The 23,345-nt window shown below is 39.8% G+C and overlaps 1 protein-coding gene across 2 annotated transcripts in view; it reads right to left on the reverse strand.

Moving 5' to 3' along the window:
- PLEK (pleckstrin) overlaps nucleotides 1-23,345 on the reverse strand; it is a 70,901-nt gene that overhangs the window by 32,382 nt on the left and 15,174 nt on the right. The window contains exon 1 of one of the 2 annotated variants that reach the window (XM_035272402.3): nucleotides 2,529-2,640. The exons of the other annotated variant lie outside the window; for it this stretch is intronic. Within the exon in view, the coding sequence (XP_035128293.1) occupies nucleotides 2,529-2,570 (42 nt within the window). The 5' untranslated portion in view covers nucleotides 2,571-2,640. Of the gene's footprint in view, nucleotides 1-2,528; nucleotides 2,641-23,345 lie in introns of those variants that run through there. 2 annotated transcript variants of the gene reach the window in all.

The following is a 23,345-nucleotide window of genomic DNA, read 5'->3' on the forward strand; positions in this document are numbered from 1 at the left end:
CAGCTATGTGTCGGGTTCCTGACATATACAGTTTTTAACCCATGCATGAGGTAACTGAAGGACATTTGATGCCTAAAGAAGTAAAGAACTTTAATACCTTCTTGGGAAATTCTGTTTTTAGGTTTAGTTCTGCAGCTGACAAAGGGAATATTTCTGGACCAAACATTTCTCAAAAATCTCAAATGAGACACTGGGAGCTTTGTGAGAGTGGAGGGTGGGAGGAGGGAGAGGATCAGAAAAAATGACTATTGGATACTAGGCTTAGTACTTGGGTGACAAAATAATCTGTACAACAAACGCATGTCACAGGAGTTTACCTCTGTAACACACCTGAACATATACCCCTGAACCTAAAATACAAGTTTTAGAAGAATAGAAAAATAAAAAGAGAATCTTAATGCATTATATCAGGGAGTGTTCAAAAGGTCCCAGAGAAAAATGCAAAAATTATGGAAGATGTAATTTGTAAGCATGAAAATTATGGAGATATAAAAAATTTCGGCCGGGCGCGGTGGCTCAAGCCTGTAATCCCAGCACTTTGGGAGGCCGAGACGGGTGGATCACGAAGTCGAGAGATCGAGACCATCCTGGTCAACATGGTGAAACCCCGTCTCTACTAAAAATACAAAAAATTAGCTGGGCATGGTGGCACGTGCCTGTAATCCCAGCTACTCGGGAGGCTGAGGCAGGAGAATTGCCTGAACCCAGGAGGCGGAGGTTGCGGTGAGCCGAGATCGCGCCATTGCACTCCAGCCTGGGTAACAAGAGCGAAACTCCGTCTCAAAAAAAAAAAAAAAAAAATTTCACTGTTTAATTCCAGGTACATTTTCTAGATTGGCTTTTATAATCTGAGAGAACTACTCTCACTAATTAAAAACCGTTTTTTAATTTAAATCCAGGTGCTTGGCAACCCTGACTTTATCATCCCCATTTTTTAGTGAGACAGCCTCACCTATTAGAAATTTAGTCTTCATATTTTTGTAATTTAGGGAGATTAAAATATGAGCATACAAGTTTTATAACAGCAATTTTCATTGCAAGATATTTTTAATTGTTTAAAAAATAAAAACTTGCAGAAATGTTTCCATTCACTTGCTCTTCTCAGGATATTAGCACAAGGGATCAGGAAAGGAATAAGTCAACATTCTTTATTACTAGTCTCATCAATTATTATTGGTGGCTGTTGCAAGGAATCTTTTATGCCTCTACGTATATGTGTGTCTTTTCCAAAGGATGTTTCAAAGTACAGCTGGCTAGAGAGATTAGCAGCTGAGGGCCCACTTATTCTCCAGTACCAATTCAGAACTTTCACCATCAAAAATACACTTCAAATCCTAACTTAGAATAAATTTGCCTTAAGAAAATGCCGGAGTAATGAACAAAGGTCAGTGCCATGAGTCAGAAACCTAGGCGTCAGAGAAGGAGTTACTCGTCCCGACTATCACACCCGTGTGACTTGGGCAATCTCGGAGCCTTCTGGGTCTGTCTCTCTTCTACAAATGAAGAAATTGGGCCAGATGACCTAAGGTCCCTCCAGCCTGAAGTCAAAATGGAAGCAGGCAGCAATGTGTGCTCTTTTACCCCTCTTACAGGTAGAATATTGCAGGCTAAAACGTGAAACCAATGAATGGCCTAAAACAAACTCACATTTGCTGTTCATTCAATTAAAAAGCTAGTCATCTGAAGGAAGCCACTACATTCAGCTCAGTTCTGAAACAATCCACTTACTAAGGTTACTGTGAGCATATCTGTGTGTACAGATGTGGCCCACGGGATGCCAAGTACTATGTGTGAATTCATATCTCGGGGAGCTTCCACAACAACACAGCACACACTCATCATCTGAATAAAGACCAACCGTGCTAAGAAAATTCAATTTTCCTGATACCACACCAGGAAGGCTAAGCTTTTTTCAGTACACTAATCTTTAAAATGGTGCATCTACCACCTCGGTGTCACATTATGCAAATTTACTAAGAATTGTGAGTGAAGAGATTTCAGCCCAATTAAAAAAAACAGATGAGGTTTTTTAAAATGTCAATTCCAAGAAGATGGCCCCAGAAATAAGCTGTAATTACTGTATTATTATATCAATTCTTTAATCACTTTTTTTCCCTTCCCTCCCAAAACAAAATAACTGAGGGGAAGGGGGATTTAAATAAAAAAATTAATAGTCTCTCCACATAACCTCTATTGGAGAGGAGTATATCTTTTGACAGAACACATTTGTGTGGCTCTTAAAAAAGATATTTCAAATCTGGAGGGAGTTAGCCTAGACCCCCACCTTCCAGACCCTGACATCTGGAATTCTCAGTCCATGAAATCAAACTGTAAGGAAGCTGGGGCTGAATAAGTATCTCCACTTTCCTAACCCCATTCCAATATTCTATGTGCTACCATGCTCTCCTATTTCAACCCAATGGATGAGCAGGAAACATTCCTAAGATGAGCAGGTAGCCAGTGGAGCTGGACCCAAGCCTCCCCAGCCCGTGGCCAGTGACACCCTTGTAAACGGCATCTCTGCTCACCTTCTTCACAAGGTAGCCCTCTCTGATCCGCTTTGGTTCCATGCTAGCTGGACAGGCAGATGCAAAGGTCACTCTCAGGCACCTCCTCTCCGCAGCTGGGCCTCCTCTGAGTGCTGAGGTGGCTGTGGGCTGCCTTTTGTACCTCGGATCGCTTTCACAATTTCCCTTCTGCTGGCGGTCGCATGATCACATCCTCTTCCCCTCACTTGGGTGGAAGATCAGAATAAGGAACTGCAGAGTAAACCACCCATTCTTTGCTAATGCTGGAGAAGACTTATTAAAACCACAGTTGGGTTGAATAGTTACCTAAGGTAAATTCTTACTACCATACAGAAAATAACTCTTTCAAAGGGAAAAAGAAGGGATTAAAGGAAGAGGAAGATGAACAAGAAAAACTTGTTGGTGGAAATTGTCCTGATTAGGGATTATTCCTGAGATCCTGGAAATGCCTAATAAAAATGCCAAGAAATTTAGAACCATCTGGTTAACATAACATAGTTAACTCCTAATTGAGTGCTGGCCAGGAGCGATGGCTCACGCCTATAATCCCAGTACTTTGGGAGGCCGAGGCAGGTGAACCACAAGGTCAGGAGTTCGAGACCAGCCTGGCCAACATGGTGAAACCCTATCTCTACTAAAAATACAAAAACTTAGTTGGGCATGGTGGTGGACACCTGTAATTCCAGCTATTTGGGAGGCTGAGGCAGAAGGATTGCTTGAACCCGAGAGGTGAAGATTGCAGTGAGCCAAGATCGTGCCACTGCACTCCAGCCCAAGTGACAGTGAGAGACTCCATCTCAAAATAGTAATTTTAATTTAAAAAATTTTTTTAAATTAATGAATGCCTACTTCTCTCTATGTCAAGCCCTGTACTATGTGTTTCTCAGCCTACCTATTTTAAATTGCATTAGGCTGCACATAGGCTGTGCATGGTAGCTCACACTTGTACTCCCAGCACTTTGGGAGGTCCAGGCAAATGGATCACTTGGGGTCAGGAGTTCAAGATTAGCCTGGCCAACGTGGTAAAACCCTATCTCTACCAAAAATACAAAAATTAGCCGGACGTGGTGGTGTGTGTCTATAATCCCAGCTGCTTGGAAGGCTGAAGCAGGAGAACTGTTTGAACCCAGGAGGTGGAGGTTGCAGTGAGCCGAAATGGTGCCACTGCACTCCAGCCTGGGGGACAGAGCAAGAATTCATCTCAAAACCAACAACAAAAATGAATCTGCATGTGAAACCCATAGGGAAAGTATATTATTTTCCTTATCTTAGGGATAAGGAAACTCAGGCTCAGAGAAGAAAAACTTGTCTTAAGTTGATGTTGCAAGTCACAGGGGAAAGCAGAAGACCAGGGAGGAACGTGCTAGGGTGCCACTGCCTCACATCAGGAATGAGAACAGGTGTTCCACACTGATGGCTGATCCCACAGTCAGCCTGTAAAAAGAAGTCCATTGTCAAACACGTTTTTAAGAAACAGTACATAATAGTCCCAGGTTGGCAACTCTTCTCAAGAACGAATTAAAGACCCTCGCCCTGCCAAAGTACTACAGCAAACAATCCTATAATGGTGTTTCCCAACACCATTTTGTTTACTTGGCCATAGAATTCTTTTTTGAATAATTTCTATGAACATTTTTTGTCATAGATTGAATTTGATCTCCCAAAAAAGAAGTCCTAACCCACAGCACCTCAGAATGCATCCTTATTTGGAAATAGGGTCATTACAGATATAATTAGTTAAGATGAGGTCATACTGGAGCAAGTGGGCCCTTACTCCAATGTGACTGCTGTCCTTATAAGAAAAGAGCACACGGAAAACAGCCATGTGACAACAGAGTGATGCGTTTACAAGCCAAGGAATGCCAAGGATGGCCAGCAACCCCCAGAAGCTGGAAGAGGCATGCAACGATTCTCTCCTAGAGCTGCCATAGAGAACATGTCACTGCTGACACCGTGATTTCAGACTTACGGCCTCCAGAACTGTGAGACAATACATTTCTGTTGTTTTACCACACCAGTTTGTGGTACTTTGTTATGGAAGCCCCAGAAAACCAATACAATTCTGAAAAGCTAATATCCCATAAAACAAATTTTGAGACACGTTAATCTGGCCATGTGAAAATGAGCAAGTTTGTTAATTACTTTGCGCCTCCGTTTTCTCATCTGCAAAATGGGAATAACACCTCTCCAATGAGGTCATTCTGAAGATTAAACAAGATACATGTGGAAGTATTTAGAAGAGTGTCTGAAACATAACAAGTGACCATAAATAACAGTTATTCCTCATCTTCAAGGCAAGTCTCCATTGTCCTAGAGCTGATGTTTTTCAATGATAAGTTCAACAGAGATGATAAAAGCAACAGTAGGGCCAGATTTTCCTCATTACACCAGTCAGTGTTCTTTCACTGCAATCAACAGATAACAACTCCGGCTAATAGAGGCAAATAGGAATTTACTGGAAGAGAATGGGGTGGACCACAGACTGAAGGAAAAATGAAGACTGGGGTCTTTGAAAGAACAAGAATCAAGGCAGTTGTGGGGCTCCAGGAAGCAAGACACCAAGATCAAAGTTTCAGACTCTGTGGTAGTCTCCAGGGATCAGGCCTCTGATTGGCATAACTTGGCCTAGTGCTCCTCTCTCAGGTGTCTGAAGGGAGAACATGTGAACCAACAGCCCCAGGAGGACCATGCTCAATGCAGGAAGGGAGGTGTCCTCTAAAGTAAAACCAAGTTGCTATTAATAGTAGAAGAGAAATGGCCCCTAGGAAGGCAAAACTGACAGACATCCACAACAGCATCGAGGAGCCAGAAAATTTAGGGGAAAGAAGAAGTTCTGTTCTTGGGGTTTCCTGAGAGCTTCCTGATTACCTCTCCTCTTCCCACCAGCTTTGTTTCTAGCCAACAGTCACTGCCCCTTATTTCCCACTTTACATTTTACACTAACATACATTACATAAACTTGTTGATGGTTTCTCATCGGTTTCTCATTGCACCAAAATTAATTAGAAATTATTATAAAGTATTGGGGACTGAGAGTAGAGGAATCAACATTTGACGGCATCTGAGCAAAACAGGAAAAAATAAAAGGGTAATTTTCTGTATCTGCATTCAAACAAGCATTTTGCTATGTCTGTACAGACAATGGAAACCACTCATAGATTTACCAAGTCTGATTTCATGGCTAAACCTATCTCCCTTTGTTTAACTGACCAAGTGACTTCTAATTTGGAATGTTTTCGTTTTCTCCGTTTTTCTTATCCTAGCATGATCAGAAGGCTTTAAATAATCCTCATTCAGAAACCTCATATTACTTTTGAATGCCTACCGTGTAAAAGCACCCCCTGCGTTCTGGATAACTCATTTCAAGAAACATAGTATTAAGTGCTTAATATGTGCCAGGCGCCGGAATAGGTGCAAGGGTAAAAATGTCTTGCCACCAAGGAACCTCCCGCATTTGTGAATCTGCGGAACGGCACCACTGATGGATTAGATGTTGCCGCCTTTACCCTTCTCCCTCCTGCCACGTGTCATGACGCCTGCTTAGCGACACCTAGTGGTCAGTGAAGAGAACTGTCTGAATCAATGACGCCGGTTAGGACTTCCTCTCAACAGTTTCAGCAAATGTTTTTCTGCTGTGTCAGATCCTCCCCCTAGATCAGATCATTAGAACCTCTTCCAATATCTTTCTTATGGATGTGTGTCTAGAATTACCTTTTTGTTTTTTTGAGACAGCGTCTTGCTCGGTTGCCCAGACTGGAGTGCAACTCACTGCACCACTCACTGCAACCTCAAGCGATCCTCCCACCTCAGCCTCCTGAGTGGCTGGGATTACATGGACGCGCCATCACGCCTAATTTTTGTACTTTTAGTAGTTTCACTATGTTGGCCAGCTGGTCTTGAACTCCTGACCTCAGGTCATCTGCTGCCTTGGCCTCCTAAAGTTCTGAGATTGTGAGTATAAGCCATCGCACTGAGCCTAGAATTACTTTTTAAAATCTCTTTCTGTACACATTTGATCAATAACCTTGGAAACATTATACTTATAGTATGTTTTATTGCTGTAAGGGAAAGTTAAGGCTTTTGAATTAGCAAAAATGATTACTGAGCATCTCCAGTGGAAAACTATCCATTCTTTACAGCACATCTTTCTAACTTACTTGTTTCTATGGAGTTTGTGCCTTTTCTTGTCTTGGAGTTATTTCAGAACTCTAGATTTTAAATAAATACAAATAATTCTTGTCTATAAACGTGCAAATAAATTCTGACTTATGGAAGTTCAGTAGACTCCACCTCACCCCACACCTTCACTCCACCCCACCTCCCGTGGAAAGAGCCAATTTTGTGTCCATTGGTAAATTAAGTTCAAAGTTACCTTACTCTATATAAATTGTTCTTTGATCTTTCCTTTGAACCAGTTGTGACCTCTGGCTAGTTTCCCCTCTAATTCATGAGTTAAATAAAATTTTGAGATGTTTTCATTCTATTATATATGAGTCATAGTTTTATTTTTTTAAAAATTATTCTTTAGCATTGGTAACTCAAAAGAGACATTAAATTTAGCTGAGAAATATCAGAACATCTCTAGTGCTAAATATAAATTAAGTAAAAGGTATCAAAACCTGTGAGAACAGTCTGAGATATTACCCTACTTGCAAGCTAACAAGTCAGACTGCCAGTTTCCTGGATGCTCACAGAAGATGCAAGACTTCTGGAGTTTTGGATGAGAAGGAACTTTGCTACTCACAGCACTGTGTAGTTTGTTTGTTAACAGTGATGGCCATGAAGGCAACTGAAGGCTGGGATCCAAGCTGTGTCTAGCAAGTCCCCAATGCTGCACTCCAGCACAAGTGAAGGCTGCCCCGGGGAAGAGGTACCTTTTTCTTGTGTACAATAGTACCCTCCTCCAGTTAAACCCTGTGCTCATGGAGTTGCACCCACCCACATATAATGAATCTAAATTTTACTCTACTTTTTATTGGGACTCAAATGATAGTGGGACAGTGAGAAAAAGGGCTCTCCAGAGAATCTCTGATCAGCCTATGCACTGGGAGGACAGGGTGGGGCCATGGGAACTTCATGCCATTTGCAGCAGAGAGAAGCCTGGTCTCCCCTATTTCTGGGTGGTAACCTGGGATTCAATCTATGAGATGGGGACCTGTTAACAGGAACCCCTCTTGCTTTGCTGAGAGAGTCTTTTTTCCTTTTTGGCCCAATAATTTCTGTAGCCCCTCACCCTTCAAAGTGTCCACATACCTGATCTTTCCTGGTTGTGTGACAAGAATCTAGTTTTTTCCTACAACAATAGGAACAGGAACAGAAGTTAACGTCAATTCTAACATTGAAATACAGAGATCTGCCTCTAGAAGGACAAGGAGTAAACAACAATAAAACTAGCCCCATGAAAAGTTGACAGCTGCAAATGCAACACATTCATAAAGGAGCTGGACCCCATATGGGACAATCATAACATCGTATTTTTCTCTCAAAATACTCCCCATTCTGACAATTAGGTTTTTCTTCTGTCCCTTGGATGAAATCTTAGGCAGGTTTCCCAGATTTCCTAATACCTTATAGCTTTAATAAAATCCAGATCAATCTAATTTCCATATAACTCTAGTTACAACACTGACCAGGCTCCAGAGAAATCCTCTCCTCAGTCTTCCCAATCTCAGTATGCAGCGGTAGCCCAGCAGTTGGCTGACCTAGTAGAACCTCTTTACCCCGTTAGCAAGTCCTATGTGAATGGTGAATGGTTTAACACAGGGGTCAGCAAATCACAGCCCACAGATGATATTCCCCTCTACCCTTTCTTTCTTGTTCATTCTTTGTCCATGAGCAAAGACTGGTTTTTCCATTATTAAATGGTTTTAAAAGTCAACAGAAGAATAACATTTTGTGACACATGAAAGTTATATGAAACTCACATTTCAGTGCCATAAATAAAGTGTTCCTGGCCGAGTATGGTGGACCATATATGGAATCCCAGCACTTTAGGAGGTCAAGGCAGGCGGATCACTTGAGGTCAGGAGACCAAGACCAGCCTGGTCAACATGGTGAAACCTCGTCTTTACTAAAAATACAAAATTTTGTCAGGCATGGTGGCACACACCTGTAATCCCAGCTACTTGGGAGGCCAAGACAGGAGAATCACTTGAACCCATGAGGCAGAGGCTGCAATGAGCTGAAATCACATCACTGCACTTTAGCCTGGGCAACAGATCAAGACCTTGTCTCTAAATAAATAAATAAGATGTGTTCTTGGAACACAGCCGTGCTTATTTGTCTCCATATTATCTATGGCCATTTTCACACTACAAAAGCAGAGTTGAGAAGTGTGAGTTGTGACAGCAATTATATGACCCACAAAGCCTAAAATACTTACTATTATGCCTTTCACAGAAAAACTGTGCTGACCCCTGGTCTAGAAACTTATTCAGAATGTAAAAGCGTTTGACAGTAGTGAGTTCCTTTCTGGTGTGGAGTTCCGGCCAAACTCCAAGATTTGGTCCGACATATGGCTACAAATTCAATAGTTCAGAAGGAGAGCAGAATGGAGATGCAGAAAACCAAACTGATAAATCAGAAAACTAGCAACAAAATTTTCACAGACTCACAGTCAGTCTATCATATATGTTTGAAGACTTTTCTAAAAGACATTTTCACGTGTTTAAGGGCTTGGAAAGTATACATGCATATACCTTTTGCACTTTTTAGAAAAAGAACTTGATGAACTAAATGAGCTAACCAAAAAATTAAGTACTCAAACTAAGCCTAATCATTTGCAGGAAGAAACGTCAGTAAGAAGCCTGTTCCCTCACACCCAGAGAATGGGATCTGGCAAAATATATATATATATATTTGGAAGTCCTTTTACAGAAGAGTTAAGTTGATTCCTACTCTTTCACGACCAGCACAGCCCAATGACTGGCCCACTCCTGTTGTAATACAAGAGGAAAGGTTTACTTCATAGAGCAATGGTTCTCAAATTCAAACATTATTGGTCTCAGAACCCTTTTATAGTTTTTTTTATTTTTATTTATTTATTATTATTTTTTTTTTTTGAGGCAGGGTCTCCCTCTGTCACCCAGCCTGGAGTGCAGTGGTGTGAGCTCGGCTCACTGCAACCTCTGCTTCCCAGGTTCAAGTGATCCTCCTGCCTCAGCCTCCTGAATAGCTGGGATTACAGGAGCCCACCACCATGCCCAGCTAATTTTTGTATTTTTAGTAGAGACGGGGTTGGTCTCAAACTCTTGACCTCAGGCAATTGGCCTGCCTCAGCCTCCCAAAATTCTGGGATTATAGGCATGAGCCACTGTGCCCAGCCTATACTCTTAAAAATTGTTGAGGGCTCCCAAGGAGCTTTGGTTTATATGAATCCTACTTATTGACATTTACCAATTAGAAATTTAAAACTGAGAAGTTTTAAAACATTCACTCATTCATTTAAAAATAACAATAACAGCCCATTACAAGTTAACACAAATAACATTTCTTGATCAAAATTGTTTTGTTTTCTAAAATAAAAATAATTGATGATGAGTTATATTGTCTTACATTTTTATAAAGCATGTTAATGTCTGTCTCAATGAATCGTAGCTGGATTCTCATAGCTGCTTCTGCGTTGGGACAGTTGTAATATGTTGCTATGGTTGAAGTAAATGAAGAAAATTTGACCTCACACAGATACGAAAAAGTAAACAGGATTTTAATAGTCTTTTGAGGTAATTGTGTATATTCTTCTTACAAACACACCAAAATTCAATGTTTCTAAAGGTTTGTCATGATGTAAATTTTAAAGCCATATCAATAAACTTTTGGTATGCTGTTATCTAAGTTATTGCTATGCCTTGCACTTGGAATAGATTTATGTTATCCCTGCACCACTTAGTAGGATCATGCATTGATCATTTGAAAAATATTGGCTCACCAAGTTATACGGATCTTCTAAATATTGATGGCTTATTCCACAATATTTTTTAATCACATTTTTAAAAATATCATCCCCAATATCATCATAATAATATTAAATTATTGGGAAACTGTCGAGATTATGGTAGCAAATACAAATTTTCAAAATTCTAATTTTCATTTGAAAGTTTGAATCATATCATTGGCAACCAACACCATTTGGCTGAATTGATGGAGTCATTTTATTTATTTTCAAGAAAATGTCTACCAAATACCCAAGTCTGAATAGCTAGATTGCCATTTCTTTTAAGCAAAAATTGTGTTTCTACAAAAAAAGTGGCTAGTTCAGTTCATGGCTTCAAGAATCACACATGTATGTTTTTCCTTTGGATATTATAATAACAGAGAGTATTATAAAGACATGCACCCAAGGGTAAAGATTTCATAAAACTAATAACTTTTGCTGCATCTTCAAGGACATTTCAAAGTTTACTTGCTTTTTTTTCCTCTCTGACTGAATCACAGTGAAAATCACACAATTTCTGCCTTGATTTGTGCTAAGGTGTCAGCAATTTTGCTCACTATTTTTTTTGCACTGTTGGTGCAAATGTTGACATCATTAAAAAATCAAATAACATCTTGGTATTATTTATGAAAATAGTTTTGACCTCTTAGACTCTTGAGTCTCAGAGCTCCTCAGGATACTTTGAAAACTGCTCATTTCAGAGATATTGAACAAGAAAGACAAGAGAGGATTCTGAGGAAACCATCACAGCTAAAAGTGAAGATAAAGTACATATTAAAACAGAGAAAGTTTGCACACCAGACAGTGAGACGGTCAGCTCACCCCCTCTTATTGGGTGGGGCATGTTGGAAGCCAGGCCAGCCTCCATCCAGCAGATGATTGGGGTACACCTTCCTCAGGAAACAACTATCAGATACAAACATTGAGAAGGTCTCCAACAAACGATCAGGTCTCTGCCCCATCAGCCACTGGGAGCAAGATAAGTTGAAAAATACCACCCAAGCACAAGTAAGACTTTTAGTGCCTTATTTCAGAACATGAATGGCACCAAAAATAACTAGGCACAAGAAGAAAACCATTAAGATGAAGCTAGAAATGAAAACAAACAAGCAAATCACAAAGAACTGTGTGAGAAGAACATTGCAAGGAGCAAAAGAAAAAAATTCATTTATTATAATTAATAACCACAGAGAGTTAACAGCATATATTGCACAGGAACTGGAAACATAATATTATATACATTCTTCTGTAATTTGTTTTTCTTACTCAATATTACATTCCTAAATTTCAAACATCACAGTTTGAACATATAGCTGTATATGTATTCACTCATTTACACCTCTGTATAGCATTCTGTTCTGTGAATATACCCAAAATTATTTATAGTTCTCCTGTGAATAGATGTCTGAGTTATTTCCAGTTCTTTGTTTTTACAAATGCTCATCCTATGAGCATTGTCCTCTTGTGCCTATGTTTTCTCATTTGTGTTGGAGATATAGTGAGGACTGGAATCATAGCGTCTTTATTTTATTTTACTTTATTTTTGAGATGGAGTTTTGCTCTTGTTGCCCAGGCTGAAGTACAAATGACACGATCTCAGCTCACTGCAACCTCCACCTGACAGGTTCAAGTGATTCTCCTGCCTCAGGCTTTCCAGTAGCTGGGATTACAGATGCCTGCCACCATGCCTGGCTAAATTTTTGTATTTTTAGTAGAGACAGGTTTTCACCATGTTGGCCAGGTTGGTCTTGAACTTCTGATCTCAGGTCATCTACCTGCCTCGGCCTCCCAAAGTGCTGGGATTACAGTTGGGAGCCATTGCGCCCAGACCATGACATCATATTTTACAAGGTAACAACCACCAAATTGTTCTACAAAATTAACACATTTATTCTCGCATTAGTAGGATTCTTGTTGTTCCACATTTCTAACAATTAGTATTGTCAGACTTTTAAATTTGTGCCAATCTGGTGGAAATAAAATGGTATCTCATGGTTTTAATTTCTATTTTCTCTAATTACCAATAATTATTTGCTTATTAGCTGTCTCAGCATGAAAGTGGGTATTTGTTAAATAAAACACAAGCTTATCCAAAACACATATATTCCTCTGTCATGCAACAAACTATCTAAGGCCAGAGCCACTGTACAATCTGTGGAGCCAGGCCCCTCAACCTGGATGCCTGGTTCCCACCATAAGGTAAATTTTCTTGAAGGGTGCCCATGATACAGACCCTGAAATCTCATTTCACGGAGATGATGTATTCTAGCACCACCTTCCCCCACATTCTCAACTCATGTTTTCCAAAGTAGAAGAGGGTAGGGGGCAAGCTGTGGTCTAGAGCAAAGGAAAGAGGTTCTGTTAGATGCAAGTGACTTACAGACTCAAATGTCCCATTAGACACTGACCAGTGCAGTGATGGCATATTGTTCTAGGATGCTCACTCAGGTTTAGGATAGAGAAAGGAAGTATTCTAAACCAGCGCAGTCAGAAAACTGGTCAGGTCTGTAAAGAAGCCTAGAAGTCCTGATCAATAAGCTCTGTGACTCCATCAGTTCCTAGCAAGGTCTTCCCAAGCCCACCTCGACTTTTACCTTTCTTTTATCTTTCAAGAAAGGCCCTCAAGGTTAAAAAAAGATGCCTTAGAGAGGCCGGGCGCGGTGGCTCAAGCCTGTAATCCCAGCACTTTGGGAGGCCGAGACGGGTGGATCACGAAGTCGAGAGATCGAGACCATCCTGGTCAACATGGTGAAACCCCGTCTCTACTAAAAATACAAAAAATTAGCTGGGCATGGTGGCGCGTGCCTGTAATCCCAGCTACTCAGGAGGTTGAGGCAGGAGAATTGCCTGAATCCAGGAGGCAGAGGTTGCGGTGAGCCGAGATCGCGCCATTGCACTCCAGCCTGGGTAACGAGCGAAACTCCGTCTCAAAAAAAAAAAAAAAGATGCCTTAGAATTGTAACATGGAGAAACATCACGGGCTTTAGACTCAGACAGACTTGCATTCAAATTCCAGCCCTACCTCTTATCCTGGGCAAAGGACTTTCACCTCTTTGAGCCTCAGTTTCCTCATCTGTGAAATGAGATCTATTGCAGAGAGCAATCGTTGCTACCTCTAGGGTCATTGTGAAGATTAAATGAGATCTTGAGTAATGCCTGTGGTGGGAGCAGTATGGAGGACTGGTGAAGATCTTGCCTGGGTTCTAACCCCAGCCCTGATATTTCCTAGCCATTTGACCTTGGGGAAGTTACTTGGCTTTTTTGTTACTCAGTTTTCTTGTTTGTAACAACAGGGTAATAATAGTTCCCCTCCTCATAAATTTACAATGAGAAGTATATGAGGTAGGCTGGGTGTGGTGGCTCACATCTGTAATCCAAGCACTTTGGAGGCAGAGACAGGAGAATCACCTGAGGTCAGGAGTTTGAGATTAGCCTGGCCAACATGGTAAAACCCCGTTTCTACCAAAAATACAGATATTAGCTGGGTGTGGTGGCACACAGCTATAATTCTATCTACCCGGGAGGCAGAGTGAGGCAAGAGAATCACTCAAACTCAGGAGGCAGCAGTTGCAGTGAGCTGATACTGCACCACTGAGCTCCAGCCTGGGCAGCAAGGTGAGTCTCTGTCCCCTCCACCCGAAAAAAAAGAAGAAGAAGTAAATGAGTTCGTACATGTACAACTCTTAGCTGAATGTCTGGTAGATAGTATTTTGTTAATATTAGCTATTTTTTTAAGTTAAAACACAAATGACAGCCTAGAAAAATATTCGAAATAAGTACAAAATACAAAAAGTTACTATTTATAACACAGGAAAATCTCCTACTACAAGTGATATGTGGAAAGAAAATCTAAGAGAAAAAAATGGACAAAAGACAAGAAAATTTATTTTACGAAAGAAATATAGATGGCCAATAATGATGAAAAAATGTCCATCTAACCAGTGATTCTTTTTTTTTTACTTTAAGTTCCAGGATACATGTGCAGAACATGCAGGTTTGTTGCATAGATATACAGCTGGTTTGCTGCACCTACTGACCCGTTCTCTAAGTTCCCTCCCCTCATTCCCCACTCCCTACAGGCCCTGGTGTGTGTTGTTCCCCTCCCTGTGTCTGTATGTTTTCATTGTTCATCTCCCACTTATGAATGAGAATATGCAGTGTTCGGTTTTCCATTCCTGTGTTAGTTTGCTAAGGATGATGGCTTTCAGCTTCATCCATGTCATTGCAAAGGACATGATCTCTTTCCTTTTTATGTCTGTATAGTATTCCATGGTGCATATGTACCACATTTTCTTTATCCAGTCTCTCATAGATGGGCATTTGAGTTGGTTCCATGACTTTGCTATTGTAAATAGTGTGGCAATAAACATACGTGTGCATGTGTCTTTATAGTAGAATGATTTATATTCCCTTGTAGACTCTGGATATTAGACCTTTGTCAGATGGATAGATTGCAAAAAATTTCTTCCATTCTGTAAGTTGCCTGTTTACTCCAATGATAGTTTCTTTTGCTGTACAGGAGCTCTTTAGTTCAATTAGATCTCATTTGTCAATTCTGAATTTTGTTGCAATTGCTTTTGGCATTTTTGTCATGAAGTCTTTGCCCATGCCTACGTCCTGAATGGTATTTCCTAGGGTTTTTATGGTTTGGAGTTTTACATTTAAGTCTTTAATCATTCTTGAGTTAATTTTTCTATAAGGTGTAAGGAAGGGGTCCAGTTTGAGTTTTCTGCATATGGCTAGCCAGTTTCCCCAACATCATTTATTGAATAGGAGATCATTTTCCCATTGCTTGTTTTTGCCAGGTTTCTCCAGGAGCAGATGGTTGTGGATGTGTGATGTTATTTCTGAGGTCTCTGTTCTGTTCCGTTGGTTTATATGTCTGTTTCGGTACCAGTACCATGCTGTTTTGGTACTGTAGCCTTGTAGTATAGTTTGACGTCACATAGCATGATGCCTCCAGCTTTGCTGTTTTTGCTTAGGATTGTCTTGGTTATACAGGGTTTTCTTTGATGCTATAAAGTGTTTTTTTTTCTCCTAATTCTGTGAAACATGTCAATGGCAATTTGATGGGGATAGCACTGAATTTACAAATCAAATTACTTTGGGCAGTATGGTCATTTTCAAGATATTGATTCTTCCTATCCATTAGGATGCAATGTTTTTCCATTTGTTTGTATGCTTTCTTATTTCCTTGAGCAGTGGTTTGCAGTTCTCCTTGAAGAGGTTCTTCACATCCCTTGTTAGCTGTATTTCTAGGTTTTTAATTCTCTTTCTAGCAATTGTAAATGGGAATTAATTCATGATTTGGCTCTCTGCTTGTATATTGTTGACGTAAAGGAATGTTTGTGATTTTTGCACATTGATTTTGTATCCTGAGACTTTGCTGAAGTTGCTTATCCGCTTCCGGAGTTTTGGGGCTGAGATGATGGGGTTTTCGAAATACAGAACCATGTTGTTTGCAAACAAAGGCAATTTGACTTTCTCTCTTCCTATTAGAATACATTTCATTTCTTTCTCTTGCCTGATTGCCCTAGTCGGAACTTCCAATACTATACTGAATAGGAGTGGTGAGAGAGGGCATCTTTGTCTTAATACCAGTTTTCAAAGGGAGTGCTTCAAGCTTTTGCCCATTCAGTATTATATTCACTGTAGGCTTGTCATAAAGAGCTCTTATTATTTTGAGATATGTTCCATCAGTACCTGCTTTATTGAGAGTTTTTAACATGAAGTGATGTTGAATTTTATCAAAGGCCTTTTCTGCATCTATTGAGATAATTGTGTGTTTTTTTCTTTGATTCTGTTTATGTGATGGATTACATTTATTGATTTGCATATGTTGAACCAGCCTTGGATTCCAGGGATGAAGCTGACTTGATCTTGGTAGATAAGTTTTTTGATGTGCTGCTGGATTCAGTATGCCAGAATTTTATGAGTACTTTTGCATCAATATTCACCATTGGCCTCAAGTTTTCTTTTGTTGTTGTGTCACTGCCAGGTTTTGGTATCAGGATGATCCTGGCTTCATAAAATGAGTTAGGGAGGGGTGCCTCCTTTTCAATTGTTTGGCATAGTTTCAGAAGGAATTGTGTCAGCTCCTCTTTGTTCCTCTGGTAGAATTCGGCTGTGAATTGGTCTAGTCCCAGGCTTTTTTTGGTTGGTAGGCTATTAATTGCTGCCTCAAATTCAAAACTTGTTATTGGTCTATTCAGGGATTTGACTTCTGGTTTAGTCTTATGAGAGTGTATGTGTCCAGGAATTTATCCATTTCTTCTAGATTTTCTAGTTTATTGGCATGCAGGTGTTTATAGTATTCTCTGATGGTAGTTTGTATTTCTGTGGGGTCAGTGTTGATATCCCCTTTATCATTTTTATCGTGTCTGTTTGATTCTTCTCTTTCCTTCTTCATTAGTCTAGCCAGCAGTCTGTTTTGTTAATTTTTTCAAAAAACCAGTTCCTGAATTCATTGATTTTTTTTGCAGGATATCTCTATCTCCTTCAGTTCTGCTCTGATCTTAGTTATTTCTTGTCTTCTGCCAGGTTTTGGGTTAGTTTGCTCTTGCCGCTCTAGCTCTTCTAACTGTGATGTTAGAGAGTCAACTTGAGATCTTTCTAGCTTTCTGATGTGGGCATTTAGTGCTGTAAATTTCCCTCTTAACACTGTTTCAGCTGTCCCAGAGATTCCGGTATGTTGTCTTTTTGTTCTCATTGGTTTCAAAACACCTCTTGATTTTTGCCTTTATTTCATTATTAACCCAGGAGTCATTCAGGATCAGGTTGTTCAATTTCCATGTAATTGTGTGGTTTTGAGTGAATCTTAATCCTAAGTTCTAATTTGATTGCACTGTGGTCTCAGAGACTGCTATGATTTCACTAACTCGTAATTTTTTAATGCAACGTAAAACAACGAGGATGTGCTATTTGTTGCTCTTCAGACTTGGAAATTTTTTCATATTGGTAAGAGCCTACAGACACTCTAATAGATTATAGTGAGAATATGAATTAGTAAAAATCTCTTTGGAGAACAATGTGTTAGTACCTTTCAAAATTTTAAATGCATACTGAGACAGATCAACTCTATGTCTCAAGATTCATATACTTCCCACATTTGCTTATCCCTGAAAGAATGACTGCATCGATTCTTCTAAGAAAAATCCACTCGTTCTTCAAGATTTCACTTGTGATCTGCAGCTCAAATGTAATACTCTAATTCCTCTTCAAAATCCACCATGGAATTGTTCACCTTCTTTAAATTTATTTTCAATAGTGGAACTTAATCTATTTTTTCCTTTGAAAATCTAAATCAAGGGTTGGAGGATTACTTACCCATCCATCTTCCCTCAACATGTTCCTTTGCCCTTTATCTCTCTTCCATTTGGCTGTTCCTGAGTTATACCATTTACAATAAACTGGTAAAGAGGTAGTATTTTGCTGAGTTCAAAAAATTATTAATAAAAATAAAGGATTGGTACACCTTTTCTGTAAAAGCCAGACAGTAAGTCTGGTCATGGAGGCTCACACCTGTAATCCCAGCACTTTGGGAGGCCAAGTCAGGTGGATCACTTGAGGTCAGAAGTTCCAGACCAGCCTGACCAACATGGTGAAACCCCATCTCTAATAAAAATATAAAAATAGCCAGATGTGGTGGCATGTGTCTGTAATCCCAGCTACTCAGGAATGTTGAGGTATGAGAATCACTTGAACCTGGGAGGTGGAGGTTGCAGTGAGCTGAGATCATGCCACTGCACCCCAGCCTGGGCAACAGAGTGTGACTCCATTAAAAAAAAAAAAAACAGACAGTAAATATTTCAGGTGCTAAGAGCCATAGGTCTCTGTTGATAGGACTCAGCTCTATTGTGGCATAAAAGCCACCATAGACAATACATAAATGAGTGAGTGTGGCTCTGTTCCAATAAACATTATTTATAGACACTAAAATTGAGTGTCCTATAATTCTCATGAGTCACAAAATATTATTCTTCTTTTGATTTTTCGACTATTAAAAAATGTAAAAGACATTCTTAGCTCACAGGCCATACAAAAAGAGGTGGCAGGCTAGGTTTAGCCAATGGGCCATAGTTTGTCCACCTCTAATCTAATGGTTGGAATTCCTGCTTTGATCAAATTAAACAAATGGGGTATAGAACAATCCTTCATTTTCAACTCTAGACAGCAACAGAAAAATCCTCAGCTAAATTTATAACCATTTTCTCAGTATTTCATATGCAATATGCATATATTACAGTAAATACAACAAATGTTGTTTTGTGGCTTAGGGAAACAGCTGGTATCCCTTAGAGGTTAATCCAATTCCAACATATTTGTAAGTATATTTGTATATTTTGGAGTTGTTTTGGATTATCAAAATGATACAAACGTGTGAACATTTCAAATAGTACAAAAATGAATAAATTAATATGGAAATGAAAGAGGGCGAATTAATGTCTTCTGTTAAAACTGGTGATTTTATATTTCAAGAGAGTAATTTTCATCATACCAGAAGAGGTAAATGCCAAAATATTAGAATTACCTCCTTCCATCTGCATGTGCACAGAAGTTTGCCTGGAAGGACGCACACAAAGCCATTACCCTGATACCAAATGTTTCAAGATATGGGAGGAGAAAGGGGGTAAGGCTTTCACTTTATACTTTAATCACTTCTATATTGTTTAAATGTCTTAAAACATGTATCACTTCAATACTTTTTTAAATTTAATAAACATTCATTTTAGTGATTCACCCCAATTTGTCAAGCACGTGGTAGGAATGCAAATTCAACCCATCATTTCAGAGGGCAACTAAAAAAAGCACATACCAAATGCCTTAAAAACTACAAACCCCTTTGTGAAGCAATCAGAACTTTGCCTCCTAAGAAAATAATTGTTGCTGTGAAAACAACATAGCCATGAGGATGTTCCTCACAGTATAGTTTATAATAACAAGAAGTTGGAGGGAAAATCTAAATATACAAGAACAGATGATTGGTAAATGAATTATTATATATCTAGAATAAAATAAAAGGCATTCAGTAGAAGTGAAAAAATAGGACATGAGCTCATTGATGGCTTTGATGTGCTGATTTTTACAAAGCAAACTCATAATTTTTATTATGCTGAAAAGGTGTTTCTAGTCCTGTGATGATTTAGGTGCTGTGGAATAAATGGTCAAATTTTTAATAAGAGCATGTTTAATAATGGACCATAAGCATTTCAATAGTAACACTATATAATGTGGGTGATTTTGTGGCATAGCTTTGGTGTTCAATTAACAGACTGTCGAACTAATAAGAAAGTGCCTTCTGCTTTGGTGTGGCTTCAACATACTGAAGGCTCCAGAGGACCAAAAACACTTTGTAGGAGCCTGGCCCATCAGCACTTCTGCTGGGGGCAGCACCATCAACCTGGACTCTGCAGTTGGAAGATGTGCTCTTGGTGCAGACATCAGCACCCAAGAGCATCAGCCATCTGGCATCTGCAGCCTGGATGCAGCAGAATCCAGACATCACCGGCTGCAGTGGCCACACGGCTGCAGGAGAGAATCGTAAGGAAGGGCATTGGGGAAACACATAGAGACTGATAGAATTAAGTTCATGAGTCCATGTGAGTTATCCACAGAGACTCCAAAACACATAGGAGACCCAGAAAGGTCACCAGAGTTGCCATCACAGAAGATATGGGCAGAGCTCTAGAAAAACCATGTGTAACTGTTCTTGTGATGCTAGATTTTCCGCAGACTTGCATGGCCAGGGACACACTGGATCTATATCTACATCATGGTCACCAGATACTGATGGTATCTTCAATCTCCAACTTGTTCAGACAAGTTATTTCCTAAAATGGGCTTCTTAGGATACAGCTGCTTGGAGTTCCAGTTGTCACCCATCCTTCTTACATTTCCTACCCATGTCCAGATGAGCTAACTAGCATTAAGTGTAGCTGAGGTCACTGAAAAGATTTTTAAATAAGCTATTTTAAAAGTTACTGACATCATCAGCTCAGAGCTGTTATTCCTGGGTCAGCACAACCTCCTCTCTGCAGCAGTGGCAGTCCTTGCTGGTTACTGCCTGGCTGCGCTGCGCAGGGCATGGAGCTAGATGTGATGCCCCCAGCACGGAGGGCTCTCACGCCCTGCAGCTTCCCATCTCCCTTAAAAAGTGGAGGAAACTGCTTCCCAATGACATTTAGACCAAATGAAATGTCAGATTACAATTCAATTCTGAGAATATTTTGACACTCTAGAGTTTAGAAATAATATGAATAATGTGTATATATTTTATTCTGATTCAAGTAGGCTTCACATTTCTTTAAAAGACACTTTAGTCTCATGCGTAGGGGAAAAAGGTAAAATCTGAATTTATTTACATATTTACCAAATAGCTTTGGAAAGGGAGATTAGACTAGATAATATCTAAGTTCCAACCCAACACCTAGATTCTGAAATTCTATAAAATAAATAGGATTCATTCACATTTTGTTTATTTTTGGATAGTTTAATCTTGTTCAAGTTCATAGTTTATAGGCTATTCAGAACAATAACAAAAGAGAAATAATTCACTTTTTCATGGGAGGGACAGATGTTAATGCATCTAAAGCTCTTGTTAATCTTCCAAATGCTATCAACCTTTCCAAAAATTATGTGATTCTTAACACCTCAATCAAAATGAATCCACAGTAACAGCAAGAGCTAATGTGTATTGCTTACTATGTGTTGGCATTATGCTAAACCTTTTACTTATTTTTAATCTCATTGAATCCTCCCAATTTAATGAGACAGCTATCATTGTTACTATTCCTGTCTTACACATAAGGCAGCTAGAACAGAGAAGTTAAATAACTTGCTCAGAGCAACTCAGCTTATTTGAGTAACAGTATGCCCTTGATCCAGATCTGCCCCACTCCAGAGCCTGCAAGCTCCAAACAACACCCAGCATGCCTAGACCCCTAGGCTGTGTTGCTTGGCAGCACAAGAAATCAATCATTAAATTAACATCAACTCCGCAAAAGAGCAGCATTTCCATAGGATAAACAAAGGTATAATGCAGCACCTTCCATCATCCTCTACCTTTTTCTATTTTATTGACATCATAACATTTATGATTACTGTCTTTATGATATACTTGGCTTTGTTGGTATCCCCATCAAAAGTATGCAGGACCCCCTCTCCCCTTCTTTTCTCTCCCCTCCCTTTTCTTTCTGTCCCCACCTCCCCACCCCCCACTCCCCCCCACACAACCCCAAAGTTTCTCCTTGAACCTTATATAAAAAAAAAGAAAGAAATGTAGGCACATAGTTATTCCTTTATATAATCATATATAATCTTATAGTTACTTGTAAAGATACATACCCAATATAACCTTTAAAAAAAAAAAGTATGCAGGTGACTAAAGGGTAAACTGCAGGCCTGCTTGGAGAGATGACCCTGGGATTTCCTTCTCAAAGCACAATTTCCTTGCATAAATGTCAAATAGTATATACCGTGAGTTGGCTATCTGTCTTGTTTACTGGGGGAGCTGCAAAGAGGCACTTAAGTCTTGGGCCTAGGTAACTGAAAGCATATCAAAAGACAGGTTGAGTATTAGGGAAGTACATTTCTGTTTCGAAATGAGTTACACATACCCTGACCTGGTTCATGGTAACTGCATTTCCAGCAAGCAGTTTTTGGATCACTGATGAGACCAAAGATGTTTGCATGCTGTTTCCATTCAATAGAGTAAACTTAGTGTTAGACTCAGTCCCATCGTGTCTTACTGGTCGGATGGCCAGTCTGAAACCAAAACTACCGCTAATGATGGACAATATATCATTAGGCAGGCTGCAACGCCAGCGTCTAGAATGGGACCTGGCACATATGAGGAACTCTCAAAATCATGTTTAAATGATGAATGAATTAATGAATACACCATTATGTGAAAAATGACAAGGTCCCTGCCTCTGCCACTCCCTCCTCACTGATAGCTGCCCTGCAAATCCTAGCCAGGCTCCCCTAACTCTGATTGCTGCCTCCTTAACTTGGTGAGTCAGCCAGGCTCTGTCTCAGTTCTCCTTCCTGCTCGGTGGCCCTGAGTTGGTTTCTGACTGTGAGCTGCAACCATCACAGGGCTTGTTGTATTGATTTCCCTCCTCTCAGGTTTCATAGTCCTATGTTGCCTGTTGTCCACTGTCTGAAAACAGTTGTTATACTCTTCATCAATTTTCTAGTTGTTTGTTACAGGAGGGAAGTTCTAGCAGCCATTAAACCTTCACTGGAGGAAGCACAAGAAAATAATTTCTTTCTTCAAAACTTCTCCAAGAGTGACAAAGAGCATCTCCAAGGTCAATTTAAATAGTATCGTGGTCATGTTAAAAACATACATGTGCACACACACACCTAACTTTCATCTTTTAGGGATTCTATTGAAATATTCATGAACCAAGTAATAATAATTTTGGGGATTTGCTCAAAAATATAGCCCAGGGTGATGGTAATTCTTGAAGTTGAGTGATGAGTTCAGTCTACTTTTTCATGTTTGCAATTTTCCATAATAAAAACTTTTCCTAATTTATAGGAACCTCTGTTTATTGCCCATTAAATGACTTCTACTGTGTCCACTTGGTAAGAATGAATGATCTGAGAGCAGGTGTTTGACGCTAGAAAGGGGCGGAACATGCAGGCACGAGGTGTGAAAAAGAAAATGAAAGGAAGGAAACTGAAAAACTAACAGTGATCTTTAACTGCTATAATTTACCAGTCAGTTGACTATTCCTCAGATAAACTCAGAGATCCAGAATCCAGTGGTATGCCAAGCCCACAATAGATTCCTCACTACTACCTTGTAGCTGGGAGGTGGCAGAAACTCTACCCAACACCACGTTGTTACTGCCACCCTGGCTGCCTGGTCCTTATTT

The sequence above is a fragment of the Callithrix jacchus genome, chromosome 14, assembly GCF_049354715.1.
Source record: "Callithrix jacchus isolate 240 chromosome 14, calJac240_pri, whole genome shotgun sequence".
Taxonomy (NCBI): domain Eukaryota; kingdom Metazoa; phylum Chordata; class Mammalia; order Primates; family Cebidae; genus Callithrix; species Callithrix jacchus.